At 47.0% G+C, this 27683-nt stretch overlaps 1 protein-coding gene and 1 pseudogene across 1 annotated transcript; both read right to left on the bottom strand.

Annotated features, from left to right (window-relative positions):
* Nucleotides 1–6322: 6322 nt before the first annotated feature.
* On the bottom strand, nucleotides 6323–13177 carry RFLNB (refilin B). The gene is made up of 3 exons (XM_077165453.1): nucleotides 12943–13177; nucleotides 11033–11139; nucleotides 6323–9367 (listed from the first exon to the last, which is right to left on the bottom strand). The coding sequence occupies exons 1-3, from the start codon at nucleotides 13153–13155 to the stop codon at nucleotides 9037–9039; spliced, it is 651 nt and encodes a 216-aa protein (XP_077021568.1). The 5' UTR covers nucleotides 13156–13177; the 3' UTR covers nucleotides 6323–9036.
* Nucleotides 13178–24534: 11357 nt separating this feature from the next.
* LOC143686661 (large ribosomal subunit protein uL11 pseudogene) lies at nucleotides 24535–25221 on the bottom strand (annotated as a pseudogene).
* Between the last annotated feature and the right edge of the window lie 2462 nt (nucleotides 25222–27683).

The raw sequence follows: 27683 nt of genomic DNA, 5'->3' as shown, positions 1-27683 counted from the left end.
TTAATGAATCTCAATGCCCCTTACCATATTAAAGGCTATGGTAGATTAAAATCTTTTACTCCTGGATGCAAGGGTGGTTCAGTGGTAGAGTGCTTGCCTCCCATGCAGAAAGCTTGGGTTCAATTCCCGGACCATGCACCCCCCCCCCAACAAAAAATATGTTTTATTATTTGTTGAATTGTACAATTCGGTGGCATTAAATACATTCACAGTGTTCAGTGTTGTGCAACCACCACCTCTTTCTAGTTTCAAAGCTTTTCCATCACTCCAGAAGCACCCCATACCCATAAAAAAAATCACTCCCACTTCCCCTTTCCCCCATCCCCTGGCACACACTAATCTGTGTTCTGTCCCTGTGGATTTGCCTATTCCGGATATTTCATATAAAAGGAATCATATTGTTAGGGGACAAATGCAGTAAGTTCTCTACATGATGTGCTCCATGACCAATTCCTGAGACGCTAGGGTTTCAAAGAGAGAAAAAGTTTATTGCTAGGTGTGAAGCAGGAGAGCAGATGCCCTATCAGCCCCAAAATCTGTCTCCCTGAATTGCTGTAATTTTGATGGTTTTATAGTATTAAAAGATGGGCAGCTCCCCTTCTCTATGTGGGACATGACTCCCAGGGGTGTAAACCTCCCTGGCAATGTGGAACAGAAATCCTAGAATGAGCTGGGACTCAGCATCAAGGGATTGAGAAAGCCTTCGTGACTGAAAGGGGGAAGGGCAAAATAAGACAAAATCAAGTATCGGTGGCTGAGAGATTTCAGAGTTGAGAGGTTATTCTGAAGGTTATTCTTAAGTATTATATAGATATCCCCTTTTTAGTGAAGGTGTAATGGAGAGGCTGGAGGGAACGCCTGAAAATGTAGAGCTGTGTTCCAGTAGCCATGTTTTTTGAAGATGATTGTATAATGATGTAGCTTTCGCAGTGCCACTTGTGTGATTGTGAAAACCTTGTGTCTGATGCTCCTTTTATCTACCTTATTGATGGATGAGTATAACACATGGATTAAAAATAAATAAATAACAGGGGGAACAAATGTTAACATAAATTTAGTAGATTGAAATGCTAGTGATCAGTGAAAGGGAGGGGTAAGGGGTATGGTATGTATGGATTTTTTTTCTTTTTTCTTTTTATTTCTTTTTCTGAATTGATGCAAATGTTCTAAGAAATGATCATGATGATGAATATACAACTATGTGATGATATTGTGAGTTATTATATTCCAAGAATGGAATGATCATATGGTAAGAACATTTGTGTTTGTATGCTGTTATGTTTTAAAAAAATTTTAAAAATTAAAAAAAAAGATACGAACATTTTTTTCATAAAAAAGATATGAAAAATAAAAAGATGGGCAGGATATTATCTTATATTATAGGATAATGAGTACGATGGCTCCAGATGATATAATTAGAGGTGATCTAATTGTTGAGGATGCACAGATTGATTACATGCTTAGTCACAGAATGTATGTAAGAAAATAGCGGTTGTAATATGATGATGGGCGTGATTTTTAGTATTATTATGAGTTATAGATCACTTAAGGCTAAAGTCTAAGTTACTGTGCATGTCAGCAAGCCGATTTTGGTTAGAGCCAGTTTTGGTTTTCAAGATAACTTTGGACTTGGGGTGAGTTAGTTTTGGGCTGACCCAAGACCCTTTATTAATAAACATTAGGGGCTGTCTTTAGTAATCATAAGACTCTATAGTCGAAAAACTGGATAAAATGGGTACAAGTGAAGGTCAGTCACAAGGTTTTACAATCACAAAGGCACAAGATAAAGGCTATACAATCATTGTCAGAGATCAAGGCAGCTGGATTTCAGGTATTTCCCTCTGTCCCCTCTACTATACCAGGAAGTAAAAAGGAATGTCTATATAATGATTCAGTAATCAGAAACATCCCTTAAATCCTAACTTCTTGGTTATAATATAACACATGACTTTTGTATCTGTTTCTTTCACTTAGTATAATGCTTTTAATGTTCATCCAAGTTGTAGCATATATCAATACTTCACTCCTTTTTATGGCTGAAAAATATTTCGTTATGTGGACATACTACATTTTGTTTATCCATTCATCTGTAGATGGACACTTGGGTTATTTCCACCTTTTGGCTATTGTGAACAGTACTGCTATGAACACTGGGGTACTAGTATCTCTTTGAGTCCCTGACTTTGGATATATACCTAGAAGTGTGATCGCTGGGTCATATGGTAACTATATACCTCCATCCCTCCCTCTCTCCCTCCCTTCCTCCCTCACTTTCTTTTTTATTTAAGTTATCCTAGTAGATATGAAGTGGTATCTCATTGTGGTTTTGATTTGCATATATTTTTGTATGCTTACTGGATACTTGAATTTCCTTTTTGTGAGAACTATTCAAATCCTTTGCCCATTTTCCAATTGGGTTGTTTGCTTTTTTTGTTACTAAGTTGTATCAGTTCTCTATATAATCTGGATGGTAAGCCTTCATCATATATATGGTTTACAAATATTTTCTCCCATTCTGTAAGTTGTCTTTTCACATTCTTGATAATGTCCTTTGACACACAAAAGTTTTAAATTTTTATGAAGTCCATTTGTCTATTTGCTTCTTTTGCTGCTCAGCTTTTTGTGTCAAACATAACAATCCCCTATGTTTTCTTCTAACAGTTTTAAAATTTTACCTCTTTATATTTAGACCATTGATTCATTTTAAGTTAATTTTTATTTATGGAGAGTTAGAGGTTGTCATGGTCAGGTTCATGTGTCAACTTGGCCAAGTGGTGGTACCTGTTTGGTTGGGCAAGTGCTGGCCTGTCTGTTGCCATGAGGACATTTCACAGAATTAAATCATGATCATGTCAGCTGCATCCACAGCTGATTCCATTTGTAATCAGCCAAGGGGTGTGTCTTCTGCAATTAGTGATGCTTAATCTAATTACTGGAAGCCTTTTAAGGAGGATTCAGAAGAGACAGGCACTCTTCCTGCTTCAGCGGGTGAGCGTCACCTATGGAGTTCATCCAGACCCTCCATCGGAATCGTCGGCTTCACAGCCTGCCCTGCGGATTTTGGACTCTGAGTTCCCACAGCTACGTGAGACACTTTTATAAATTTCATATTTGCAAGTGTTTCCTGTTGATTCTGTTTCTCTACTGAACCCTAACAAATATAGGGGTCCAATTTCATACTTTTGCATGTGGATATTCAGCTGTTTCAGCAACATTTGTTGAAAAGACCATCCTTCCCTCACTGAATGGTATTACCACTCTTGTCAAAAAGTCAACTTTCAATTGTTATGGTGTGCTTTGAAATTTATTGCTTTCTTGTATATATGTTATTTTCACAATAAAAATATTATATTAAAAAAACAATATGCCGTGAATATTTGGGGTTTAGTTCTATACTCTCAATTCTATTCCTTTAGCCTATCTGTCTATCCTTATGCCAATATCTCATTGTTTTGAATATTATAGCTTTGTAATAAGTTTTCAAGTTGGGAAATGTGAGTCCTTCACCTTCGTTTTTCTTTTTCAATATTGTTTTGGCTATTTGGGGCCCTTTGCAATTTTATATGAGTTTGAAGATTGGCTTTTCCATTTCTGAAAAAAAAGGCCATTGAAATTTTGAGAGGGATTGCACTGAATCTGTAGATCAATCTGGGTGGTATTGCCATCTTAACAATAGTAAGTCTTCTAATCCATGAACACGTGCTGTCTTTCCATATGATTAGGTCTTCAATCTGTGGTATGTTATTTTACAGCAAATATTCACACCATCTTCGTACCTCCATGGAGGATGCATGGTTCACTGCCCCATTGATTCTGGGGTTGGGTACTGCTTTGGTCAACAAACACAGGTGGAAGTAACAGGCTACCAGTTCCTACTATAGACCTTAAGAGGTAGCATGTTTCCATTTTCTCCTCTCTGAGCTTTTGACTTCCTCCCTGAGGAAAATGTGCCCCAGGCAGCCTCTCTAGGAACAAACCTAAGTCAACACTTCCTGGGCAGAGATGTCCTATCGGATTGCTAGACCTCTGAACAAGAAATAAATGCTTACTGCTGTTTGCCACTGTGATTCTGCAGCAGTTGTTACTGATGAATTCAAGGGCTCCAAGATGCCCCGCAATGAATATATTTAACATTGTTTAGCTTTCCATTTCCCTAAACTTATTTGAGCCTAGAACCTTATTTTGTTTTCCACAGAAAGCATTTTAAGAAACAGTGATACAAACAAGCCACATGCTGGTAGTTATGCTCCAAAATAAAATTATCAGAATTTAATTTTGAAAAGTGGCATTCCTTGCAATTAGATTTGTTACCTAATGAAAGATTCATTTCCTTTTTAAATTTCTGGGAAATATACCAAAAAGCTTTTCTGAGATCATATTACTATTAATTATACCTATTTCTTTTTTTCTCTTAGGGGTACCAACTAATCTGATATAGAATGATTGGTAAAATTGAAACATTTTAATTTCCATGCACCTTTGCCTCTCTCTCTCTCTCTCTCTCTCTCTCTCTATATATATATATATATATATATATATATATATACACACACAATATAAGATGTTTTAAATATCAAAACCTTGGAATTGCTGATTCATTTTATGGAAAAATTATACCATATAATCTAATTGGCACAACCAGTCCTCACTGTCATACCATTCAGCCAAATGAGACTTAATTTCTATTAAAATGAGACTACATTTTTTGGTATGCTGTATGGGGGGGGTCACATTTCATTCTTTTTCGATGTGAGTATCCTGTTACTGTTGTACTATTTGTTGAATTTTTGTTTGCTTGCTTGGTTGTTAGTTTTGGGAAGTGCATGGGCTGGGAATCGAACCCGGGTCTCCCGCATGGCAGGTGAGAATTCTACCACTGAACTACCCTCACACCCCCTAGATATATTTTTTTAATAAATAGTAATCATATGCATTCCTGGGGCATATTTACTTCTGAGTCATTACTCAGGGACAAACAGATAAGGGCACAAAGGCTGGTCATGAATTTGATGCTCGAATGATATAAGGCACCCTCACTTTCAATATTTCTCATCCACCCTCTCTTTGCTTTGACCCAAGGTTATGTTCCCTCAGGGAAGACAATAGTCTAAGATCGAAGAGGTGCGAGCATAAAATAAAAATGGTCATTCCTCCCATTTCCCCACTCTGCAAGGTACTGGAATTGAGAACATCTCAACACAGGCCAACCTCACACCTACCTCCATCCTTCATCCCTAACAGAATCCTGAGTAGGATGGAAATAGAAAGCTGTACAGTGGTTCCTGGTGCTCAGACATCGGTGCTTCAGCTGTCCCTCTGTCCAGTGCTTGGAGGTTCCCTCCAGTCCAGGGCAATTTACCAAGATAAAACTAAAGATGGGCTAGACTGCAGCATGTACATCTTCCAAGTGGGAGAAGGGTGATTTGAAAGGGGAGGTGGAAAATGAAAACTGGCTTGACATCTCCACTAAGAAGCACATTTTCAAGCAGGTCAGTTTTAGGAAAAGTACCCATTGAATCTGAAAATGTATTCCCTTAAAACTATCTGTGCCCAGGTGTTCCTTGGAAAGTCTTCTTCTACCTCCAGGGGGAATGCACACCCTAGTCAGGAGACTGTCACTATTAAAATATAATCACATCTTCAAGTTTCTCAAGATGAGGAGCTGGCTTACTCATTTTCCTTAACCAAACATTTTAATTTTTCTTTAAAAAAGAGAAGCATCCAAATGGAGCCAAGAGGCTATTCTGGAGGTTAATCTTATGCAAGCCTCAGTTAGATATTGCTAATTGCCATGGTTTGCCAACCCCCAGCCAACACTGGTTAACCCTAAAGAACACCTAGTCTGAGACTTTACAAAAGCTTCATGTACTAAGTTTACTTTCCTGAATCCTCTAACTTCCCCAGGCCAGATAAGTTCTGAAACCCAGCGGGGCCAGCCTCTCCCAGAATATCAACTAATTTCATCCCCTATCCTGTACTGTTGACACCCCTTTTCAACATGAAAAAGTTAGAATGGGCATAGCCCAAAGACCCCCATAGATTGGGAGTTAAGGAGAAGGAGTTATGTAGAAAAGATAGGATTTAACAAACGAATATGGCTACTGAATCACTATAATGTTACTTCTTTTGGATTCCAGTGTTTTGGAGTAGCTAGAAGGAAAAACTTGGAAATGTGGAATGGTAACCCATACCAAACTTTGAAATCTGTTCTGTAAGTACTTGTTAAAATGTACTTTGAAAGTACTGCTTTTTTTGAGTATGTTATATTTCACAATAAAAAACCTTTTTTTTTTTTAAAGAGAAGCATCTCCACGTTTTATTTTTAGATCATTTATTGTTAAATGAAGAAGTCACAAAGCAAAATGGAATGGGACAGATGTCAAAGATAAATTTTAAAAATCATTTTTGTCACATACTATTCTGGATTTCCTAAGGTTAGAAAGAGGAAAAGTATCAAATGAAAATGTACTCGTTCAAACTGAATTTTTAAAAAAAGGTCTGTGATTTGAAAAGAAAACAGCTCCTCTTAAAATTCAAATCATTCTTAATACATGAAAGTCATAATTTAAGAGACTGAAAAAGGCTTTTTAACTAACACATAAACAGTATCTTCCAGATACAATTAGGAATGTTTGTTTAGAGCAGTGAGTTTTAAAAGTCACTGCTTCCACCTTGCAAACTGACATGATACACTCTTGATTTACATCACTTGATCCACATTTACCCTGAAGTGTTCCATTACATCTTTACATGCATCCTTTCCTGCAACTTTCAGCAGAGCAGGTTGGGGGAAAAAAGAGGATCAAAAGGAACTACTTGGTTCCCTAATGAATAATAACTTAAAGTAAAACCTGCTTCTCCATTTCTAATACACTTTCACCATCGCTTGCTTCACTTACTTTATTGCTATATTTCAGAATCTCTCCACACCTGGTATTATTTGCCTGAACTTAAAGTGATCTTCCTAAAACAAAACAAAACAAAACATCTCATAAGGAAGTTTCGAAATGTGGCTGTGTCCAAAGGCTCAGTCTTCTAAACTCCTCTCGGGCCACTCTGCCCCAATATCATTCTGCCCTCATTTAAGTGCCTCCAACTGGTCAGAGCAAAGCCCTGGAGGTTCTCTCAAATAAATTGAAAAATCACATTTACCGATTAAATGACAAGATTATGAAATCAGACTTAAAAATCCATTTTTATCAGCTGCAGCCATGTCATTTGCTCTTCCAAATGTAGGAAGCATTGCTGGGTCCCAAAGTGCCCCCTCGCTGGGTCCCTGCTGAGCCACACCCTGGCAAACTCAGGCCATTAAGCCAACCTCGGGCTCCCGGCCAAGGGGATGAGGCAGTCAGTACAACAGACTGAACATTGTCAAGTCTGAAGAGGACACGAGACAACGGGCTCTGGAGGCCTCCACTGACTGTAAACAAGAGTGAACATCATCACACCTGCTCCAATGCAACAAAAATTCCTGCTGTGGCTCCAGGGTACCCAAAGAGCCATCAGTTCTGCTCTGGGGACAGATGGAAGCTGTCAACAGGAACCCTGAGATACAGCGGTACTCGCATTCACAGCACTCCCCAACCCTCTGAGCACTTGACATGATTTGGATTTATTCAAAAGAAATATCCATGTTTCTTCTTTCCAAAACTTGGATGAAAAGAAAACATTTGCTGCATGCTTTACTCAAAAGCCACAGCGATGGGCAGGATGAAGAATTAAGGGCCAGGGGTAGGGTGCCAGGTAAGGCCTGGCGAGTGACGGGGGTGGGGGGGTCCAGGCTGGCCATCCACACCCTCTCAGACCCATGGCCTGCCCGGCTCCTGCAGCCGATTCAAGTCACAAAGTCACTTTAGAAACATCTTTGGTTAACACTCAACTCCATGCCTGTCGCTTACACCAAAATAAAAACTTGAAAGAAATGTATACCTTCACTACAATGCTTTGAATTTGGTTTTGGAGTTCGAATTGTGACATCCTTCTCTATTCTGAATTCAACCTCGCTTAACCCGAGTGGCAGATTTCCTCGCTTTCTAGGCTAGACTTAAGGCGCTGGCAGATTTTCTCTGCAATTTTGACACAACTGATGTCTTTACGGTGAGTGGATCCAGCACCCCTGGAGGAGTCACCTGTTGGGATGAACCAGACGGCCAGGACACCTCCAGCCGCCGCCTCCCGGGGTCTGACGTGTGGCCTGTTGTGAGTTCAGGGAAACCCACTTTGTGGAGTCCAAAGGGGCTCTCCGCCGCGTTTTTCCTTATGAAAAATAGGAAAGTATTTAGAACCTTCCCCAGTACACACCAGGAGGCTCACACAAGCCTGCGGAGACGTGTGCCGGATGCTGAGGACACACGGCCCTTTGGGGGACCAGCGGAAGGAAGCGGAAACCCAGGCCACTGCTCCCCAACTCAGCAGCCTGGTGACCCCGCGGTCCTGAGGCGGGAAGAACAGGGTGAACCTTTTTCGATTTTTGTTATTTTTTTAAGCATCTTACATTGTAGTTGGGGCTTTTCAATATCATGAAAAAGACTGAGAGAATCCCAAGAGTTTGAGATAACAGGAAATACACATGGAAATGGAACTCAACTCGCCGTAGACTGAACCTAGTTGGAGGTTAAAATTTATTGAATTTGCACCATTTTTATGGCCGTGAAGGCACTTGTGGCTTATATTTCTTAGAAACTCAATTTTTCCCATCCCAGAAGCTTTTTCCATGCTCTTCCTCAGACAACGGAAGACGAGCCCCTCCCCCAGCCCCTACTTCAAAGATTTGCTGTTTTCCCTTCGCTCTCCTCTTCTTTTCATTTTCTCACCAAATTGAGACTCCGGGGAAATCGGCAGTAGCACACCAGGAAACATACTCCTTTTTAAAAAGCAATCTACATACGATTTTTAAAAACAGGCCATAGTTCCTGGACAGTTACAGGAGGCAGTGACTCTCTCCTTCCGCAGGCTGGGCCCTTCCGGGCCGAAAGGACACGCAGGGTCGGCAGCGCCCTACTTGCCCAGGGCCGTCTGGGGGCCCGCCCGCCCGAGTCAGCACTCATCCGGGAGGCCGTCGCTGCCCAGGAACTCCGTGGCTTCGAGCTCCACGCTGGACAGAAACCTCCGCAGCGTCTTCTGGCAGTTGTAATCCAGGGTGGTGGTGCAAACGGCCTTGGGGCACTTGGGGTAGACGATGGTGGTGCAGACGAAGCGCGCGGGCCGGGGGCGGGGCTCGAAGCGCACTTCTGCCTTGTAGTTGCGCCACGTGCAGTTGGGGACGCAGGTGACCGTCTGGCTGCAGGAGGCCACCGCCAGGCCCAGGGGCAGGTGGACATCGTCGATGAAGTGCCGCTCGGAGTCGTACTTGACCGAGGACGTGTACCTGGGTCGGAGACATAAGGCAGCACGAAGCCGCTCTCTGAGTGAGGGGCACTGGGGTCCCTACCATGACCCTGAAGTCTCCCTTGGAGTGCAGACACCCAGAGGCAGCTGCTCCAGGGAGAAGCGCCATAGAGTTTATGGAGCACTCGCTATGGACCAGGTACTATCCTGAGGATCTAAGTTAATCTCCTCAACACCCCTGTGGGAGAGAACAGAGGTGCGGAGGGTTAGGTCAGAGGACTGGTGAGGAGTGGGGCTGGGATTTGAACCTGAGTGTGTAGGACCCCCAGAGTTAGCCCTGCACTCAGGGCTGCTCAGAGCAGGCTGCTGCCCCTGGGTTCTACTCCCATGTCCATAGGCAAAGGGACCTGCAGCCAAAGTACTACCTCTTCCAAGTCCCGGTTTCCTCTCTCTGCCAAGGGCACTCCGTAACTGTGCAGAGTGCCAGCACTTAGGAAGCGCAGTTGGTGGAAACCGGTACATATAAGGAGGTGGCTCCTACTGCCCCACTCCGGGTGAGCAGTTTCTCTGCCCCCTGAAGCAATCAATCAGCTCTTGAATGAGAGGATGGAGGCAGGAAGCCCCCAGAAGTCCTGAATGCCAATTTTGAAAACTTGGCTATACCAAGTAGCAGCAATCTGGTCCACCTCAGCCTTTTCCTAGGTGACTCCTCAGCCCCAGGGTTTCAGGGATGTGATCGTATGGCAATGACACGTGGATTTCCATAAAACGAATGAAAGCCCATATTCCCCAGCAGCTGTGGCGATATGTGATCACGTGTGCCTCTGTGTATGTGTAAACAAAGCCTCAGTGCGTTTTTTGCATTATTTTTACAGCTTCAAAGTAACTCAAATACCTACAAGTATCACATCCAGATGCATCGTCCAGCACTGCCTCCCGCCTGCCCGCCTTCACTGGGCAGCTAAGTAGAAATCAGTGTTTTTTCTGATGAGCCTGATAGAAACTTTTATTCTCCTTTGTGGGGCAGGTAGACAGGAGGCCCCGCGGAAGGTTAAGTTCCTGAAGTCATGTCCTCATTTTGTTCAAAATACAAGCTCCACAGGAATAAAAGGCTAAACAGCTCACCTCCAAACTCCTGAACCTCTCTTTGTTCCCTGTCAAAGGGCCCTTTGTATTAATGCAACTGAAACTCAGGCTATAAAACCTTCAGTTACAAAAAGTGAAATTCCTTTCTCTAAAGAGGGATCTTTAATTGAGCCTCTCAATGAATCTTTGCCCCCAGGTAATCCTTGATGAGATAAATTCCAAACGGAAGAATGTTGCTTGCCTAGTGACAGTTTCACATAAGATTAGATTACAGCAATTGAGGTGGTGGGAAGGGCGTGGGGGGAGCAGCTTCAGCTGCTATTTTAATATATTTAAGGCACCTGATGGCCATGGGATATTAAGAAAAAAACTAAGTTTCAGAACTTTACATATAACATGATCTCATTTTTATTTTAAAAATCATATATAATACAGTTCATTGCTTAGATCTGCAGGGAAAAAAACCCAACAACTCTGAAAGAGTACCCACTAAACTATAACAATCTTTGGCACACTTCTGTAATTAATTTTACTTTTTTTTTTACAAGCCTTAATTTCTGGAAGGAAAAAAGAAAAATTAAAAAAATAAAACTGGGGCCTTGGGGCCTGCTGTATTTACCTTACTTCCATCGGTGGTAAGGGGTCAAACTCAACTCCTTCACCAAAGGACAGGGGGCGTAGCCGCGGCAAGCAACTGGAGGCCAGGCTGGGGAGGGACGCTGGACTCTGTGAGGACAGAGGACACAGTCAGGATGGCAGGGGAAGCTGACTGTCCCCCCAGTATAAGGTCCTGACTCTCAACCTCCAGGGGATGGGCGCAGCCGGGATCTGTGTCTCCATGCGGGGCCTGCCTGGGAGGGGCACTGGACAAGGAGCCAAGAGGTCTGGGTGCAAATCCCAGGTCTATGACAAACATGCCGTGCCCTGGGGACTGACGTGTACACCAAGGCAGCGCGCCTTCCATCGCTGAGGTTCTGTGGAAGGCTGGAAAGAGGAGAAACCACCTGGAGTTCGGCCCTACGACTGTGGTCACAGCCTTACCACATCATCGTAACGCTGATGGTTAACCGGAGCTTTACTCCACTAACCAGAGCTTCACTTACCAGAACCCTTGATTATATAACACCCCCTCTGTCACTGACTGTCTCAGCAGCACTTTAGAAAAGGCACAGGCTGAGGTCACGCACCAAGAATTGTAAAAGACACATGAGCGCGGTGCCACTAGGGAATGGAGATGCAGCCACTGATTCTGACATGTTTGGGATGCACCAAGGAAGGCATCCTGGAGGAGGTGTCCCATAGTGGGCTTTGACAGGTGGCAAAGCTGACCAGGTGTTGGGAGAGGCAGGAGGGGTTGGGCTGTGGGAAGGAAAAGGCATGCCGGCTGGAGAGAGCAGCCTTCAAGGCACAGAGGTGTCAAGGTGTTGTCTGGCCTGTGGCCAGGGGCTGGGGGGAGATGAGGCTAGAAAGGGGCCAGAGGGAGAGGACTTGGAAAGGCAAACTGAAGGAAGTGGTACCCATTCCTTCTAATAGGACTGAGGGCAAAACTGAAGCTCAAGAAGAGACAGGGTCAGTGGGTCAGGAATCCTGCCATTCCTTTTTCACCCTCACCCCCGTAGCTTCCAGTGGTCCTTAAGGAAACGCAGCAGCCACCGACTACTTTAGCAGAGAAGAGAAGGCTGGAAATACCCACCCTTGGGGGAGGGCCAGGGGTCCCCTGAGTCCGGACTGCAGGTAGGGTGTGGCATCCCCTGAGCTCTACTTAAAGGCGATAAACACAACCATCTGAGCCATTCCAGGCCAATTCGACCTGGTGTTTTTTCTTTAAACTTTTAAAAACAAAACAAAATGCTTGGTTCTTAAAAGCCCCCATCCACCCAAAGGTCTCCCATCTACTACGTCTGGAAGGGCTCCTGGTGTTCAGGACAAGGGAGGTCACCAGGAGGTGGCCCTTGTCAAAGGTCCCCTCCAAAGGCACTAATGCGGTCTCCAAAGGTCTCCTGCCCGGCCGCCCGCGCGCCGTCCGGTCTCGCGGCCCAAAGGCTGGCCCCGCTTGGGCTGTGAGCAGGGCCAGCACGCACCCCTTCCCCAGGACCCCCCAGCAAGGGCAGGCCCTTGGGAGCGGCCGTCGCCAGGGCAGAGCCGCGGGCTGGCACCGCCGGAGAAGGCTGGGGGTCCCTCCCGGCGTCCCGGGAGCCCCACCCGCTCGGCCCGGGCAGGAATGTGGCCGAGCCGCAGGCAGCCTGGCAGCAACCCCGGCCGCCACCCCGAAGGGAGGAGGAGGCGGCTCGTCTCTCCCGGGGGCTCCCGCGCCTCCGAGGCGATGACAATTTTCCAGCCACCGGCTCCAGCTGGCCGGGCTCTCGCCGCGCTCCCGCCCCGGGCTCCCCGCGATGGCTCCCCGGGCCCGACGGGCGGGTGGCGGCGTCGCCAGCGAGCCCCGAGCGCGGCGGCGAGACCCACGTGTGGTCCCCCGGGGCCAGCCGCGGGCGGGATGGGGAGCGGAGGGGTCAGCGCGGGGACACTCACCGGGGCCGCGGGGGTCGCGGCTGCGTCGGGCTCCAGCGCTCCGGGTGCCGCCGTGCGCTCCCCGCCGCTGCCAGCCCCGGCCGGCGCGAGTCCCCAGTGGCTGGGGCTGGGGCTGGGGGGCAGCCCCGAGTCCGGGCTGTCCAGGACGCCGTCGCCCTTCTTCTTCGTGTCCACGAGCTCGGGCACATCCTGAAGGCTCAGCCGGCCCACCATGGCTGCGCGCGCGTCGGGGCCGGGGGTGCCCGGCGGCCTGGCCGTGGGGGAGTGGGGGCGCGAGGGGCGCAGACGCGGGCCGGGGCCGCTGCCCGCGCGGCCGCCCTCCCTGCCCGGCCGCCCGCCCGCCGTCCGGGTCTCGCTGGCGGCCGCGCTCCCCGCCCTCCGCCCCGCCCCGGCCCGCCCCGGCCTGGCCCGCACTGGTCGCGCCGCGAGTTCCGGCGCCAGGGGCCGCTGCGCTCCCGCCGTGCGCCGCCGCCCGCCCAGCCCAGCCCGGGAGGCTGATCGGAGAAGCCCTTTGGGCGCCAGGCGGGCCTCGCTGCGGGCGGGAAAGGCGCGCCCGGGCGGTTCCGGCCTCCCCACCCCGCTACAGGTGGACGCGGGCTCCCGGCTCGCTCCTGGGCCCCTGGAGGCGTCTGCTCTCCCCGCCGTGTCCCAGCCGATAGCTCTAGGTCCGGCGGGCGGGGGCGGGGGTGGGGGCAGCCAGCCGAACCAGCGAGCAAACAACTGGAAATTATTAATAGTTAATGCGCTTCGTATGGCTCCAGCCGCCTGATGGCTCAGCAGAGCAGGCGATCGGTCTGGCTCTGGCTGTTACTGTTCTCCAGAGGAAAAAAGGCCTACTTCGTTCATCCTTGGGGGACAGACCACCCCCTTCGCTGGGTGCTCGGCTGAACAGGCTGTGGCCACAGCAGGCAGGGACATCTGGGTGGGGTGGGACTCAGACTCAGCAGGTTGCGCGTGGGGCATCGGCAGGGCCTGGGGACCTCTAGTGGGGGCCACAGCTTTCTACCCACAGGAGCATCAGGCTTTGTGCCAGCCACCCCCCACCCCGCCAGGGACTCCATTGTACAAAACAGATTGGGGACTTCTTCCCTCCTCTTTGGTTTAAAGTCAAATCAGAGTAGGGGCCCATTTCAGTAGCTGCAGGATTTGGGGGCTAGGCTGTTCCAAATATATAACCTTTTTTCAGAGACCCCATGACCATCAGTAACTACAGGTGGCCCCTCCTTACACACTGGTCCCTTTCCCTGGGGGTGCTCACAGGTGTTCAGCTCAAGGCCTGGAGCTGGCGCGTGCCCAGACCCAGATGGCAGGTGCCAGCCCTGTGGGGAGGTGGTGCCCTGGCTGGGCTCGTCCGCGGCTGGGTGACAGCCTTGCCGCATGCCCCACAAGGGCAGTCTGGTCCCATCCTTGTGAAAACAAAGGGTGCTTGTCCTGCTTAGGGCAGACTAGTTAAACTCAGCATTTTAGTGCAGGCAGACCTTAGAGATCTGCTGGCAAAAGTCAACCTCCTGACTTCTCTCACCTTCACTTCCAGGTAAGGAAACAGAAAAGGGGTGTGACTTGCCCCAAGTGGCACAGCTGGCACAGGCAGCTTCCGTGACCAGGAAGACCAGGGTCGTCTCCTTCACAGAGACTAAACTTGGGGCTGGGGGCTAGGGGACGGGGTGGGGGTCACTCTTCAAGGCCTGTAGGAATAGCTTGCAAAATCAAGAGTGCACAGTCCTGGATGACTGGTTACAGCGAGCACATACTGTGAACAGGGGTTCTTAGAGGTCGGGGCCAACTACACTGCTTCAGGCTGCTAGTGCTTTGATCCCTCTGTCTGCATCCCACACTGCCCCTGAACCTGAGCACCAAAGGAAGAATCCGAGTGCTTCGTGGGACTGCAGAAAGGTGGTCTATCAGCACTCAGAGGACTTGGCTCCCCAGAGGGAATTTGCCTCCCAGCATTCCCAGGTAGATCCTGAGAACTCTTCTCCAGGCCTGGAAGGACTGGGAGAAGTATCCAGGAAGATGACAATTGCTCCCAGGAGGTGGTAGCCTTCAAGGTCACCAGCCTGAAGGAGGTGGAAGACGACACTGAGAATGTTCATTGTGCTCGGCCGGTGCACGTGCTCTCTCCATCGAGGCGTGGATTGTTGTGGGTCCTGCTGAAACCCAGATCCAGGGAAGAGCGCGACATTGCCACTTTCTGAGGGGAACCGTGAAGGGCATGGATTATCTGCATTCTGACAGAAGGTCCATGGAGATGTCAAAGCAGCCACCATGTGGCTCTTGGAGTCACGGCATGTGAGGCAGCCCTTTGGAGGGCCCAGGCAGATCGAGGGGGTGCCTTGGAGGTGCCCCTTTCTCCCTGGAGCCAAGGTCATCCAGCATCTGGCCTGGGGTTGTACCCTGGCTTTCTGGGTCCTGGGAATAACAGTCATCGAACTGGACCAGTGGGGCTTCCAAACTCAACCTCCACCCGATGAGATTCAGCCGGATCCCCAGGAACAAGCCCACCACCATCTCCAGCTCCAGAAAGACACTTCAGCAAACCCATTAGAGAGGCTGGGCGGGGCCTCCAGAGCTCGGCGGATGGCCTCAGGCCTCAGGACAACTGTACTGTGACCTCCCTCCTCACTGAGCTCAGCACTGACACAGGCACAGAATATGGGGCGGGGTGGGGTGGGGGACTAAAGGGGAATCCAGTCCCCGATCCTGACATCGACAAGCAGAAGGTGAAGACCAGGGTCTGATATGGACCCCCCTAAACCACTCAGGCTCCCCCCATAAGCTGCACCAAAGACTGACTCTTTATGACTCCCAGAATTCTACTGAGCCAATCAAAAGACAATCAGGAAAGCCCCCAGGTTTGTCCACTGCTGGCTAGACTGTGTTCAGAGAGCTCGAAGCTAAGCCCGAGCAGATGGGAAGCTACCTGGGTACCTGGAGGACCCGGAGAACACCTTCCAGCTGGCCGCGCGTTCTGCCTGCCTGGGTTCTCTCCACGCTGGCAGCGTTCCTGGTGGAGATGAGCAGAGGCGTTCTTAGAACGGGAACCATCCAACTTCAGCCTGCTTGCTATGGGTACTTCCGGGTGGAAGAGAAGGGGGATTTCCTTCCTAGCTACGTAAGAGCCTCGCAGTTCAGCTTCTAGAGGTTGGTTGAGTTTCCACGGCCCTGGGTGATGAGTCACACTATCAGTCTATCGAGAGGTCCTTTGGAAGAGCCGTAGCCCATGGGCTCATTGTCATCCTACATCTTATTCTGGAATATTTCTTCTGAGGAGCAGCTCGGTGTGCACCTAAAAACCAGGGGCAAGTTGCACCGAACAGGCATGGCTCAGGGAGATCTTGCAGAAAGAGTAGCCTCTTCTCAAAGCTGACCTTTCGGACTGGGTCAGCATCCCTTGCCCTGGAATGCAGACTCGGTGTCCTCCCAGGATTTGGCTGCTAGCCCGAGGCCTCTTCCAGCTCAGTCTGAGGAACAAAAGCTGCCTAACAACGAATGCCAATTCTGCATTTTCTGCACTGAATTAAGCTGATGCCCAAATGGGAGTTGAGTCACACAAGAATAGGGCAGGCCCCCACAATGGCTGCTGCTTATTGTTTTGGAACAGCCTGTCTTTAGTAAACCCAGCCAGATGGCAGATTAAAAACCTTCTTAGGATAGGCTAAGCCTACTTAAAATTAGGCCTAAGAGTCACTCCCAGATAACCTCTTTTGTTGCTCAGATGTGGCCTCTCTCTCTCAGCCAACACAACAAGCAAACTCACAGCCCTCTCCCTCTCTACTTAGGTGTAAACCTTCCTGCCAATGTGGGACAGAAATCCTAGAATGAGCTGGAATTCAGCACCAAGGGATTGAGAAAACCTTCTCAACCAAAAGGGGAAGAGCGAAATGAGACAAACTCAAGTGTCAATGGCTAAGAGATTTCAAACAGAGTTGAGAGGTTATCCTGGAGGCTATTCTTATACGTTAAGTAGCTATCACCTTTTTAATTAAGGTATATTGGAGAGGCTGGAAGGAAGTGCCTGAAAATGTGGAGCTGTGTTCCAGTAGCCATGTTTCTTGAAGATGATTGTATAGTGATACATCTTTCACAACGTGACTGTGTGATTGTGAAAACCTTGTGTCTGATGCTGTGTTTATCTACAATATTGACAGATGAGTAAAACATATGGATTAAAAGTAAATAAATAAAAGGGGGAACGAATGTTAAATTGAGTAGATTGAAATACTAATGAACAAGGAAAGGGAGTGGTAAGGGGTATAGGAAAAAACAGGGGGAACAAAGGTTAAAATCTATTGAGTAGATGGAAATATTAGTGGTCAATGAGAGGGAGGGTAAGGGGTATGGGATGCATGAATTTTTTTCTTTTTTCTTTTTATTTCTTTTTCTGGAGTGATGTAAATGTTCAAAAAATGATCATGGTGAGGAATAGACAACTAGGTGATGATATTGTGAGCCATTGATTGTACACCATGCATGGAACGTTTGTATGTTAAGAATGTTCATGTTTGTATGTTGTTTTGGTTTGATAATAAGAAATAAATTAAAAAACAACACCAACAACCTTCTTGGCCCCAGCGTGCTGGCTTGTGCCCCATGCCGGTGGCACCGAGCAGTTCCCAGGCCCTGGGTCTGGGCTTGTTCTGTGGTTCATAGTGTAGTGGATTTGCCCTTTTCCTTCATGGGCACCCATGTCAACCAAAATGATTTAAATAAAATGGAACTTTATTGCCTTTAAGTATTTTAAGGTTAAGGTTATAGTTTTCAAAGAACGTTGACAGGGACCTGCCATACACAATAAAGAAGTGAACTGAATTTAAAAGACACACTCTGTCTGCACACCACGTTCATGGCAGCCTTATTCACGGTGGCCGAAAGGTAGAAATAACCCACGTGTCCTTTGACAGTGAACAGATAAACAAAACATGGTATATACATTCAGTGGAATATTATGCACCTGTGAAAAAGGAATGGAGTTCTGATACAGGCTACAACACGGATGAACCTTGAAGGCATTGTGCTAAGTGAAAGAAGCCAACACAAATAGATATTGTATGATTCCACTTAAATGAAATGTCCAGAATAAGCAATTATTTACAGACAGATGATAGATTAGAGGTTACAGGGGCCAGGGGAGGGGGGAAATGGGGAGTTCTTGCTTATGGGTCCATAGTTTCTGTTTGGGATGATGCAAAAGTTTTAGTAAAGTGGTGATGTTAGCACAACAGTGAAGAAGTAAATAATGCCAATGAATTGTACACTTAAAAATGGCTGAAGTGGCAAATTTTATCTTATGTATATATATATACATAGAGACAGAGAAAGAGAGAGAGAGAGAGAGAGAGAGAAAGAACCTCAATTTTTAAAAAAGGCATATTCCGACATAACACAGCCCACATGAGCGTGTGTCCGTGGTTGCTGAGGTCGGTTAATAACGCTGAACCTCATGAACCAGATGGAGCCAAGAAGATGCAAACCCCAGCCCTTGCTTGCAACTTCGGAGCAGGCCTGCAAGAACACAGGCTGGCTCTCCTTCTGACCTTCTCACTGGGAAACCAGCAGCTCAGCTGGAGAGAGTCTCAGCCCAGCTGGTTATCCTGACCTAGAGACCAAGTGCAGCTGGGATGAGGGCAGGCAGGTGTCCTCTGTGGAAGGCCCCGGACATCAGTGAGCTGTAGGCAACCCCCCCATCCCCATCCCAGAAGCCTTCCATTTTTAAGCTGAGTTGATTCTCCTAAATGCTCCTTGGTTACACAGAAAAGGGCCTTGGCCTCTGCAAAATAAAATCCAGATGGGATTTCGCAAAGAGCTGGGACACATGGTCTCCTTGGAACTGTATCAATACACTTGCAGTCCTGGCTCCATTTTGCATATTCACACTGGACAGAGACTTGCGGGCCAGAAAAATAGCCCTCAGTTGAGCAGTTGAAGTCAAGACCCCTCCCTGGCTCCTTGGCTGAGAGTCAAGAGAGAAGGGTGCGCTGTCATTATTCCCGGTGAACAAATGGCTGGTCTGTGAAGGAGAGACAAGACAGCTGCAGTCTAATGGCAGCCTCCAGGGTCTCCATGGTGTTTTAGGACCCACGAGGGGGCTATGTGGAGAGGGATGGAGGGTGGGGACCCTGGGTGGGGGAACCGATTTTTTCCACAAGGTCAATTCCACTGTGTCCTTCCTGGGAGCTGTAGCCCCTCAGGCACGTTCCTCTCCTCCCCCAGTTCAAAGCAAAATGTGCTCATGCTGGAGGCAGCTGTGGTTTGCAGCGATGTACTAGTGGGAACTCCTGCAACCGGCTGAAGACAGTTACATGCTTTTGAAAAACTTTTTTTTTTTTTTTTTCAGTTTTGGGTCTTTGCTGAAAGTTAGCTGAGAGAGGGGATAGATCACAAAATGAGAACAGAGCGCTCAGAGCAAAATTCCCTACGTCTCATCTTTTCCAGACCATTTCAGTGAGGGGGTTAATTGGAATTGTGTTGCCACTTGCCCCACACTTTGCAGGACTTTGACCCCCACAATTTTGCAATGACCTCTACCACTGAAAAGTACTTCTGGGAATCCTTGAGGTTGTCTCTCATATGCTCATGCATAAATCAAGCTATCCACATAAGATGCCTGCTAGTAATTTTCTTTCCCTTTTCTGGTCCCATTGGTTGTTGGGTGAATCCCAGCCTCTGGCCCTACTTTGTCATGTGACAATGCCCCACCACTTTCCTCCAACAGGCTGGGGCTGTGCCTCTGCAGGTACCCCTTCTCTGCCCTTGCCCAAAGCAATGGCCCCTGCTGCTGCTGCTGCGGATTCTAGTGGCCGTGGGCAGGGTCTGTGGCCCGGTGGTGGGAGAGCTGTGGGACATTTTGCAGCAAAGGGCCTTTTGCCCCTTCTGGTTACATTGGTAGGGTAATCTGAAGCAGTGTGGCTTCCTTTAAGACAGCCCTCCCCACCCCCTGCTTCAGGATCAAACTTGAACCCTGCAGGACTAGGCCAGAAGACAATTTCAATTTTTTTTTTAAAAGAAACTTTGCATTCCAAATCTCCCTCCTTGAACCCCTACAGGACACTTCTCTTAGGATTTCTCACCTAAGAGGCTCTTTGGTCCCTCATGCCTCCTTAGGCTTCTGCGAGGATTGCCCCACATTCCCCAGACCGGCTTGGACAGATCTGAACCCAGGAACGATGGGGACACTCAACTTTGGCACCACTTGGACCCGTTTCATTAGACACCCGTCAAACAGCACCAAACTCCCATCTCAATATCTTGATTTTCGAAGACAGAAAGAGAGATTTCTGCCACTTCCAAGGATGGACGCTAACGTCTTTAGCATAGAAGGGGTCTGCTGGCAGGTGTTTGGGGCCAGAGCTGCTGGATAAAGCATCTGAGAAAGAGCCTACTGCTGTCATTGGGCTGCGGTTGGAAGCAGTTTATAAGAATGTCAGACATCATCCTTGAAACCCAAAGACTGCCTTCTCAACGGGATGGATGTGTAGAGGGGCGTGACACAATGCTTGCTTGTTGTCCCACACACTTGTAATGAAAAGAGCATCTAGCCCAAACTCTGCGTGGCCTTCCAGCTTGTACTGGCACTGAGGAATCTGGGCTTTGTGTTCCTGGCTGAATTACTGTTCATCAGCAGATATCGGCCTTGTCCAACCAGAACCCACTTCAACTCCACTTGCAAAGCTCACTTACCTCTCTGATAGCTAGAAGCCAAATTTGCTTTGGGCTACAGTTCTTGGCTTTCATGCCCACTCTTCCACTAAGTTCATTCATTCAATCAGCACCTATTAAGTGCCTACTGTATGCCTGGCAGAGTGTGGGCGCTCAAAGAGGGTGGAGTGAGGTAAAGTGACACCTATGCTGGGTTTAAAGCACCAAACCAGAAATGGGTACGTAAAGAAGGTAGAGGAAGTTCATTCTGGGCAGAAGGAACAGTATTTTGCAAAGGTTGAGAGCTCCTGAGGGGCAAAGCAGAGTGCCTGATAAATGGCAGATGATTCAAAACATTTGGTATACGAGACTGGAGTTCCTCCCTTTGCTTACTGCTCACCAACTGGTAGCCATGGGCTTCCTCCTTACCAAATACCACTTGCTTCATGATCAACCTTGGAAGTTCTTGGGTGACTTCACACAGGAATGTCTCAGGCGCTCTACCTTGTGGGAATAATGGGCAAGTTGGAATCCAGTGATATTTCCTTGAGTTTGCCTAACACTCTTGGACCAGATCTTAAAAGGAACTTCATGGCAGGTCCTTCTTGGTGGTCACATTTCTCCTCTGGCTCAGCCTCATTGGGTAGGAAGCACTGCAGACAAGGGCAGGTCCAAGTTCAATCCCTTCTGGACCAATTAGCTCTGCACCTGCTGCAAAGGTGTCGTACTATTGACAGGGGGAAGTAAGAGGTAGGGTAGCTGGCTGGAAATGCAGGAGCTATTGGTTCTCTTTTTGTACCTGAAATGGGTATTGGCTTATAACTATATACTCTGGCATGCAAAGGAATAATGCTTTTGTTATCTTTTTTTATACTGGATTCAGTTTAGCTCTAGAAACTGGTTGTAACTAGTAGCCTCTAGTTGCTCTCAGGAGTGGAAAAGAAAACAGTCTTGTTAATTCAGTGTAGCTTCTTATCGTCAAGACAAAGACTTCGTGGCTTTTGAATAACTACTATCTTTGTCCTTTCCTTTTCCCTGGGTGGCACCTGGGGAAGCTTTAACATCATGGCATCAAGGATGGGGTTGTAGGAGGCGAATGTCTGGTCCATGGTCACCTTCCAACCTCTCTGGCCTCTACTGAGGTATTCCTTGTTCTGCCTGAGTGCCATATTCTCCTTTTCATGTCCATGGGTCACCTGTTCTGCAGCCCAGTTAATCCCAGCCCAAGGCCTCTTCGAGTGTGCTGGCCCTCAAACCACTTCTGACTTCTTGGAAACTCTTGGCAAATGTCACCTCCCGTGTTGAGTGAGGCGAGTCCTCCCTTAGGACTGCTCGTCTGGGCAACTCCTGCAGACACTGTTTCTCCTTCTTGAGGCACTGTGTGGACCACGGCCTTCTCCATGGGCCGGCAGTCACCCAGGCTAACCACTGGGGGCCAGGCGATGGTGTCTTTAGATCAAGATTTTCCACAAACTTATGGAGAATTTCTCCCCTACAGGAGCTCAGCCCAGACTAGCAGAGCTCTGGATTTCTTCTCAGGAAACTACCAGCCTCTAAACCAAGTCACACCCTTTCTAATTTTCCCTTTCTCATCTGCTGGTCAAACTTACCTTTTTTTTTTTTTGATGGGAAAAATATGTCATGATACACTCTTCCCTTTGATGATGGTGTAGATTATATGAAAAGTCCTCCAATCTTCTGGGCTCTTAAAATTTAAAGAGAATAAGAAACAAAAACAAAACATATAACCTCTCCAACAAATCCCCTGATACTGTGTCAAATATTAGGGGCACCCAAATAAATAGCCGAAGCCCTTAATCTCAAAGCTTATTCTTGTGAAGTTTGTGTAGGTAGCGGAGAAGCTTAGACTACCTATAGGCATGCCTAAGAGTTACTTCTGGAGGACCTCTGTTGTTACTCAGATGTGGCCTCAGTCTCTCTAAGCCTGACTCTGCAAGTGAAATCATTACGTTCCCCACTACATGGGACATGACATCCAGGGGTGAAAGTCTCCCTGGTGACGTGGGAGAGGACTCCTTGGGACGAATCCAGCCCTCGTATTGTGGGATCAACAATTTCAACCTGACCAAAAGGGGAAATAGAAGTGTAACTTATAAAGTATCAGTGGCTGGGAGAGTTCAAATAGGGTCGAGAAGCTACTCCAGAAGTCACTCTTACACAAGCTTCAATTAGACATTGCTACCTATCATAGTTTGCCAAACCCCAACCAAACCATTCCAGCCAATCCTAAAGAACACCTAGGACAATATATAAGATTCTACAGAGGTCTTAATGCACTAGGGTAAATTTTCAGGAATCTACAACCTCCAGATGGGTCCCTGGATCGGGTAAGTCCTGAAATCGAGAGGGCCCAGCCTCTCCAGAACATAAACTAGTTCCATCTCCCTACTCCATATTATTGACAGCCCCTTCCAACATGAAAAAGTTAGAATGGTCATAGCTCAAATACCCCTAAAGAGTGGGATAGAAAGATCAAAGGTGATGGTGGAGTTATACAGAGAAGTTAGGGTTTAACGAATATGATTGCTGAATCATTGAATTGATATTTCTTTTAGTCTCCAGTATGTTAGAGCAGCTAGAAGTAAAAACTTAAAATTGTGGAATCGTAATCGACACCAAACTCTGAAATCTGTTCTACAACTCACTGTTATGTTGTGCTTTGAAATTTATTGCTTTTTTTGCATATATGTTATTTTTCACAAAGAAGAAAAAAAAGTCGACTGTAATGATAAAAAGAATATTTCTTCCTTCTGGCCTCCTATATTCTGGAGCAGCTAGAAGGAAAAATATGAGCAGATCATATGGTAGCCCATGACAAACTCTGGGATCTGTCCTGTACCTAGTTGTTGAAGAGTGCCTTGAAAACTATTGCTTTTTTCTTTCTTTGCTTTGTTTATATGTTATATTATACAATTTAAAAAAAGTTAAAAAAAAATCCCTTTTCAACACTTTCACATTGACAGCCATAGCTTTCAAGACTTTCATCTCTACTATTGAATTTTAAAAATCTGTAGGAGAGTCCCAAAGCTAAGAATTTGATTTTTTTTATCTTTCTAATCTTCCCACTTGAGGACAGTGCATATGAGATGCCCTGCCTGCCGCTGGAGTGGTGGAGAAAAGGGTAGCAGTAGAGAATAGATAAAATACCCAATTTAATATAATATCACCTCATTACAGATACAAGGGGTGGTGACAATTTCCCAAGTGAGCTGACAAAGTCTGTTGGAGCCCGACCCGGAAGGGAAGCCACGGGTCTTCCGCTCAGTAGCTCCTGAGTAAGGGGGCTTCTTGCAGCAAGACACAGCACAGTTGGGTCACATTTGTTCTTGTGCAATGAAAACCAAAGGGGAACTTCTGCTGCGGGTTTCTATAGATGGAGTTGCAACTATATCCTCTAGGTCAAGAAGCAGGAAAAAACACTTGGGATGACCAGTGAACTGTTGAAGAGGGAGGTTTGGCAAAAGCCACCACAGGACAAAAGTGCATGTCCTTTAATATTTTAAAATGGGCCTAGAACACTTTTAGGAGAATATCCTACACAATGTGAGCACAAGTAGACAAAGATATTTACGGAAGGATTTTCAGTCACAATGTGTTTCTAACAGCCCCAAATTAGAAGCAACCTATTTGTGTGTCAATAGACGGACTAAACAAAGGTATATCTGAACACCAGGCAACCATAAAAAGAACGATAGGCCTGTATATGCTGAGGAAAAAGGTGCCCAAGATATATTGTTAAACTGCAAAAAGAGTAGGTATAATATTTGCAGTGTCCTCCTCTCTGCTCCCCACCCTGCTCCCCAAAACACGCACACATATGCTGTATCGACATAGAGAAGGCTGGAAGGAGAGTAGACGTTTGATAGTTCTCCATATGGTTTTTGTTTTTTTTCCTGTCAAATGATCTTTTATTGAAACATTTTCCCTTTGACGTTCTTAACGAGCTGGGCATCCCACAGCACCACTGTTGGTGTCACCTATGACGTCAGGAGCGGGCGGCCTCCATGTTGCAGCCCACAGACTGGGCAGTCCCCAGAAGCTCTTCAATGGTTCCAGAGAGTTCTCTAGCTAAGGACCGGTGCTACATCTGTCTGGCAATGTTGACAAGCTTGTCAAAAAAAGTGACATTTCCACTGGGCTTAATGTTTTTCTGTTACTTCCCTTCTCTAGATGGTTCCTTAAGGGCTTTAATGATCAGGGCAGAGGCAGAAGTTACCACTGCAATCTGAGCCTGTCTGCTCCGAATGGTCAGTTTCACCATAATCCTTATGGTGAATCCTTCCAGGTACCAGTTGGCTTTGCAATGTCACCACCAACATTTTTCAGAGACAGACCAAGGGGGCTGATCTTGGGGGTCAGGGCAGACGAGCCACCCTTCCCCACCGGCAAACTCAGGTCCATAAGTTTGATTTTTGTTGGGTTCAAACTTGGGTGCCACGGCGGAAGCGGCTGGTGTCAGGTGAACCTGGATTCCGGACAACCGAAGAAACTTGCAGCCTGACCTCCTCCAAGCCAAAAGTCTCCACATTGTTTTAGTTTGCTCACAGGAGTGTGCTGGCTTGAACCTGTTAAGTACCCCATAAAAGGCCATGTTCTCTTAATCCATCCCTGTGGGGGGCAGACCTATTGTTGGGTGGGACCTTTGAGTTGGGTTGTTTCCATGGAGATGTGACCCACCCAATTCAAGGAGGGTCTTAATCTCCTTGCTGGAGTCCTCTATGAGAGGATAAAAGACTAATGTAACTCGGAGAAGCTAAGAGATGAAATCCAGAGAAAAGCCTCCAGAGGAAAGAGAGAGAGAGCCATTGAAACCAACCCAGGAGAGAGGGACCAGCAGACATTGCCATATGCCTTCCCATGTGACAGAGAAACCCCTGATGCCATCAGCCTTTCCTGTGAGAGGGTATCCTCTTGTTGCTGCCTTAATTTGGACTGTAAATTTCTAACCTAACCTCCATTGAAAAAGGCAACCCAATTCTGGTATATTGCATTGTGACAGCTTTAACTGAAACAATGAGCAGTAATATTGTACACTAAAAATAGCTATTGCCATTGCAGCATTTTATAAGGTAATGAAATAGAAGCAGCCACACGGGAAACACTCAGAGCTCTCAGTATGGTCAGTTATGGGGGAGAGGAGGCCTGCTGGAGTGAAGCTCACACCAGCCCCTTACGAGAAACCCTCAGAGGAAAAAGAAATTCTCTGGGCCCAGGCTGGAGACCATGCAGAAAGGTGTCCACATGCCGACACCCCATCTGCCATGTCAACTGCAATTGAGAGTTGTGACTTGTAGGGAAAAGTTAGATTTTCTTTTGATTTCCATGACTGTGTAATCATTACTAATTAAGAAACATTTTAATGATAAACTAATCATACTGACTAATAAACAAAGAAGTTAAGGCTAAAGTTTTCAGCCTGAGGAACTAAGAAAGGCAGGTGGTGCTACTTAGAAATGGGGAATTCCAGAAAGGGAGCTGAGTTTACCTTGAAATGTTACTTATGAGACAATGATGGGATATGGAGGTAGACTGGAGCCAGTGGAGGGGAGGGCAGGACCTTAGGAGGCACAGCTGGTATTTAAACCAGTGTTGGGGGGATTACTCTCTGAAGGAGCCTGGAGCGAATAAAACAGGAACCCTGAGACCATGGGGCTTAATCTGTTATGATTCGGAAGGAAGGAGGAGTCAGTGAAGGAGACCAAGAAATACTGGAGCGAAAGGAGTGAGGGAGGAGAATTCTCAGGCAGAGGGTGGGAATTATCAAATACATTGAATGTGCAAAGAGAATGCAAGTTGACCAAGAAGACCATCAGTTACCTTCAAGAGAAGTTTCAGGATGTGAACTGAGATGGAAACTGAAATGCATAAGAGGACCTGGAGGTGGTGAGTGCAGACCTCGTTTGAAATGGTAACAAAAACAGAGAAGTAGCACCGTGGCTGGAGAGGGCAGTGGGATCAAGGGAAGTGTGGAGACTCCTGTTGACTTCTGCAGCCAGAGGGGAAGTGGACACACACTCTGAAGAGCTGGGAGTGGATGAAGGTAGACTCAGGGAAGGAGAGATCTAGGTAAAGTGGTACAGGTGAGCCGAAAGTGAAAGACACGAGGGAGGCTTAGATTTTGCCAGTCCTCTTACATAGTGGGGTGATATCAAGTGATTGAAATTCTCAGGGCCTCAGTTTCCCATCTGAAAATGAGGGCATTTGACCAAAGTACCAATACAAGTAAACACACCACCCAACCCTGACGAGTTGGGGGCCAAGGTTGCTGGTGCATAGCACATGCCCAGATATTGGGGAGAGGCCTGAAGTAGCCCCATCTGTGGGCCCACTGTCTCCTCCCTCAGCAGCCTCTCCTGTTCACTTGGTCATGGCCGACTGCTGCGGTTGGAGGCAATGGGTGTTCAAATGTCATCATTTCTCTGTTTCAGGTCCTGAGATGTCAGGAAGCACTGCCTAAACAGATACGCAAGGCCACAGGTATATTTGAGCCCTGTGGGGAGTTCAAAAGAAGAAGGGCCAGTACCGGTTCAAATGTTGTCCAAGTCCCCCCTTCCCATCCCAGTTGCATCTTTGTTGCTGTTCTTAGAATACCACTGGCTTGCGCCTGGAAGGGTTACTCAGTGGAGTTTTCTCATGTTCTCTCCAAAGGCTGCAGGACCTCAGTCTGGGTGTACTTTTTGGCCAGACTTTGGGTGACAGTTGAGGTCTGGTGTGGAACATCAGGTGGTTAACTTCAAATGGAACTGTGCTCTTTCCTGTCTGAAGGTGACACTGTGAAACCTCCCTCACCTCTTTGAAGTAAAAACAAACAAAACGAAAATAACAATGTGCAGCAGCGTGTGTAGTGAGGGCAGGGGCTTTCAGACTGCGGAAGCTGAATTCTTCAGAAATGTTTTGGTGAGGGAAGGAGCTCTACAAAGCTTTGACTCTAGCTTCACTTTAAAATACTTACTTTAAACCTATTCTAAAAATTGAAAACTAAAAATTGTAACAGCACAACGTGCATCCTCAAATTTTCTATAGGCACAAATTTAAGATGGTGGGGCGTTGGGTGTCCACTGGACTCACATTTACGTGGACTCGGG

This window comes from Tamandua tetradactyla, chromosome 6 (genome assembly GCF_023851605.1).
Source record: "Tamandua tetradactyla isolate mTamTet1 chromosome 6, mTamTet1.pri, whole genome shotgun sequence".
NCBI lineage: Eukaryota > Metazoa > Chordata > Mammalia > Pilosa > Myrmecophagidae > Tamandua > Tamandua tetradactyla.
Note: the sequence above shows the minus strand (reverse complement) of the source record. Positions and strands in the feature narration are given on the sequence as shown.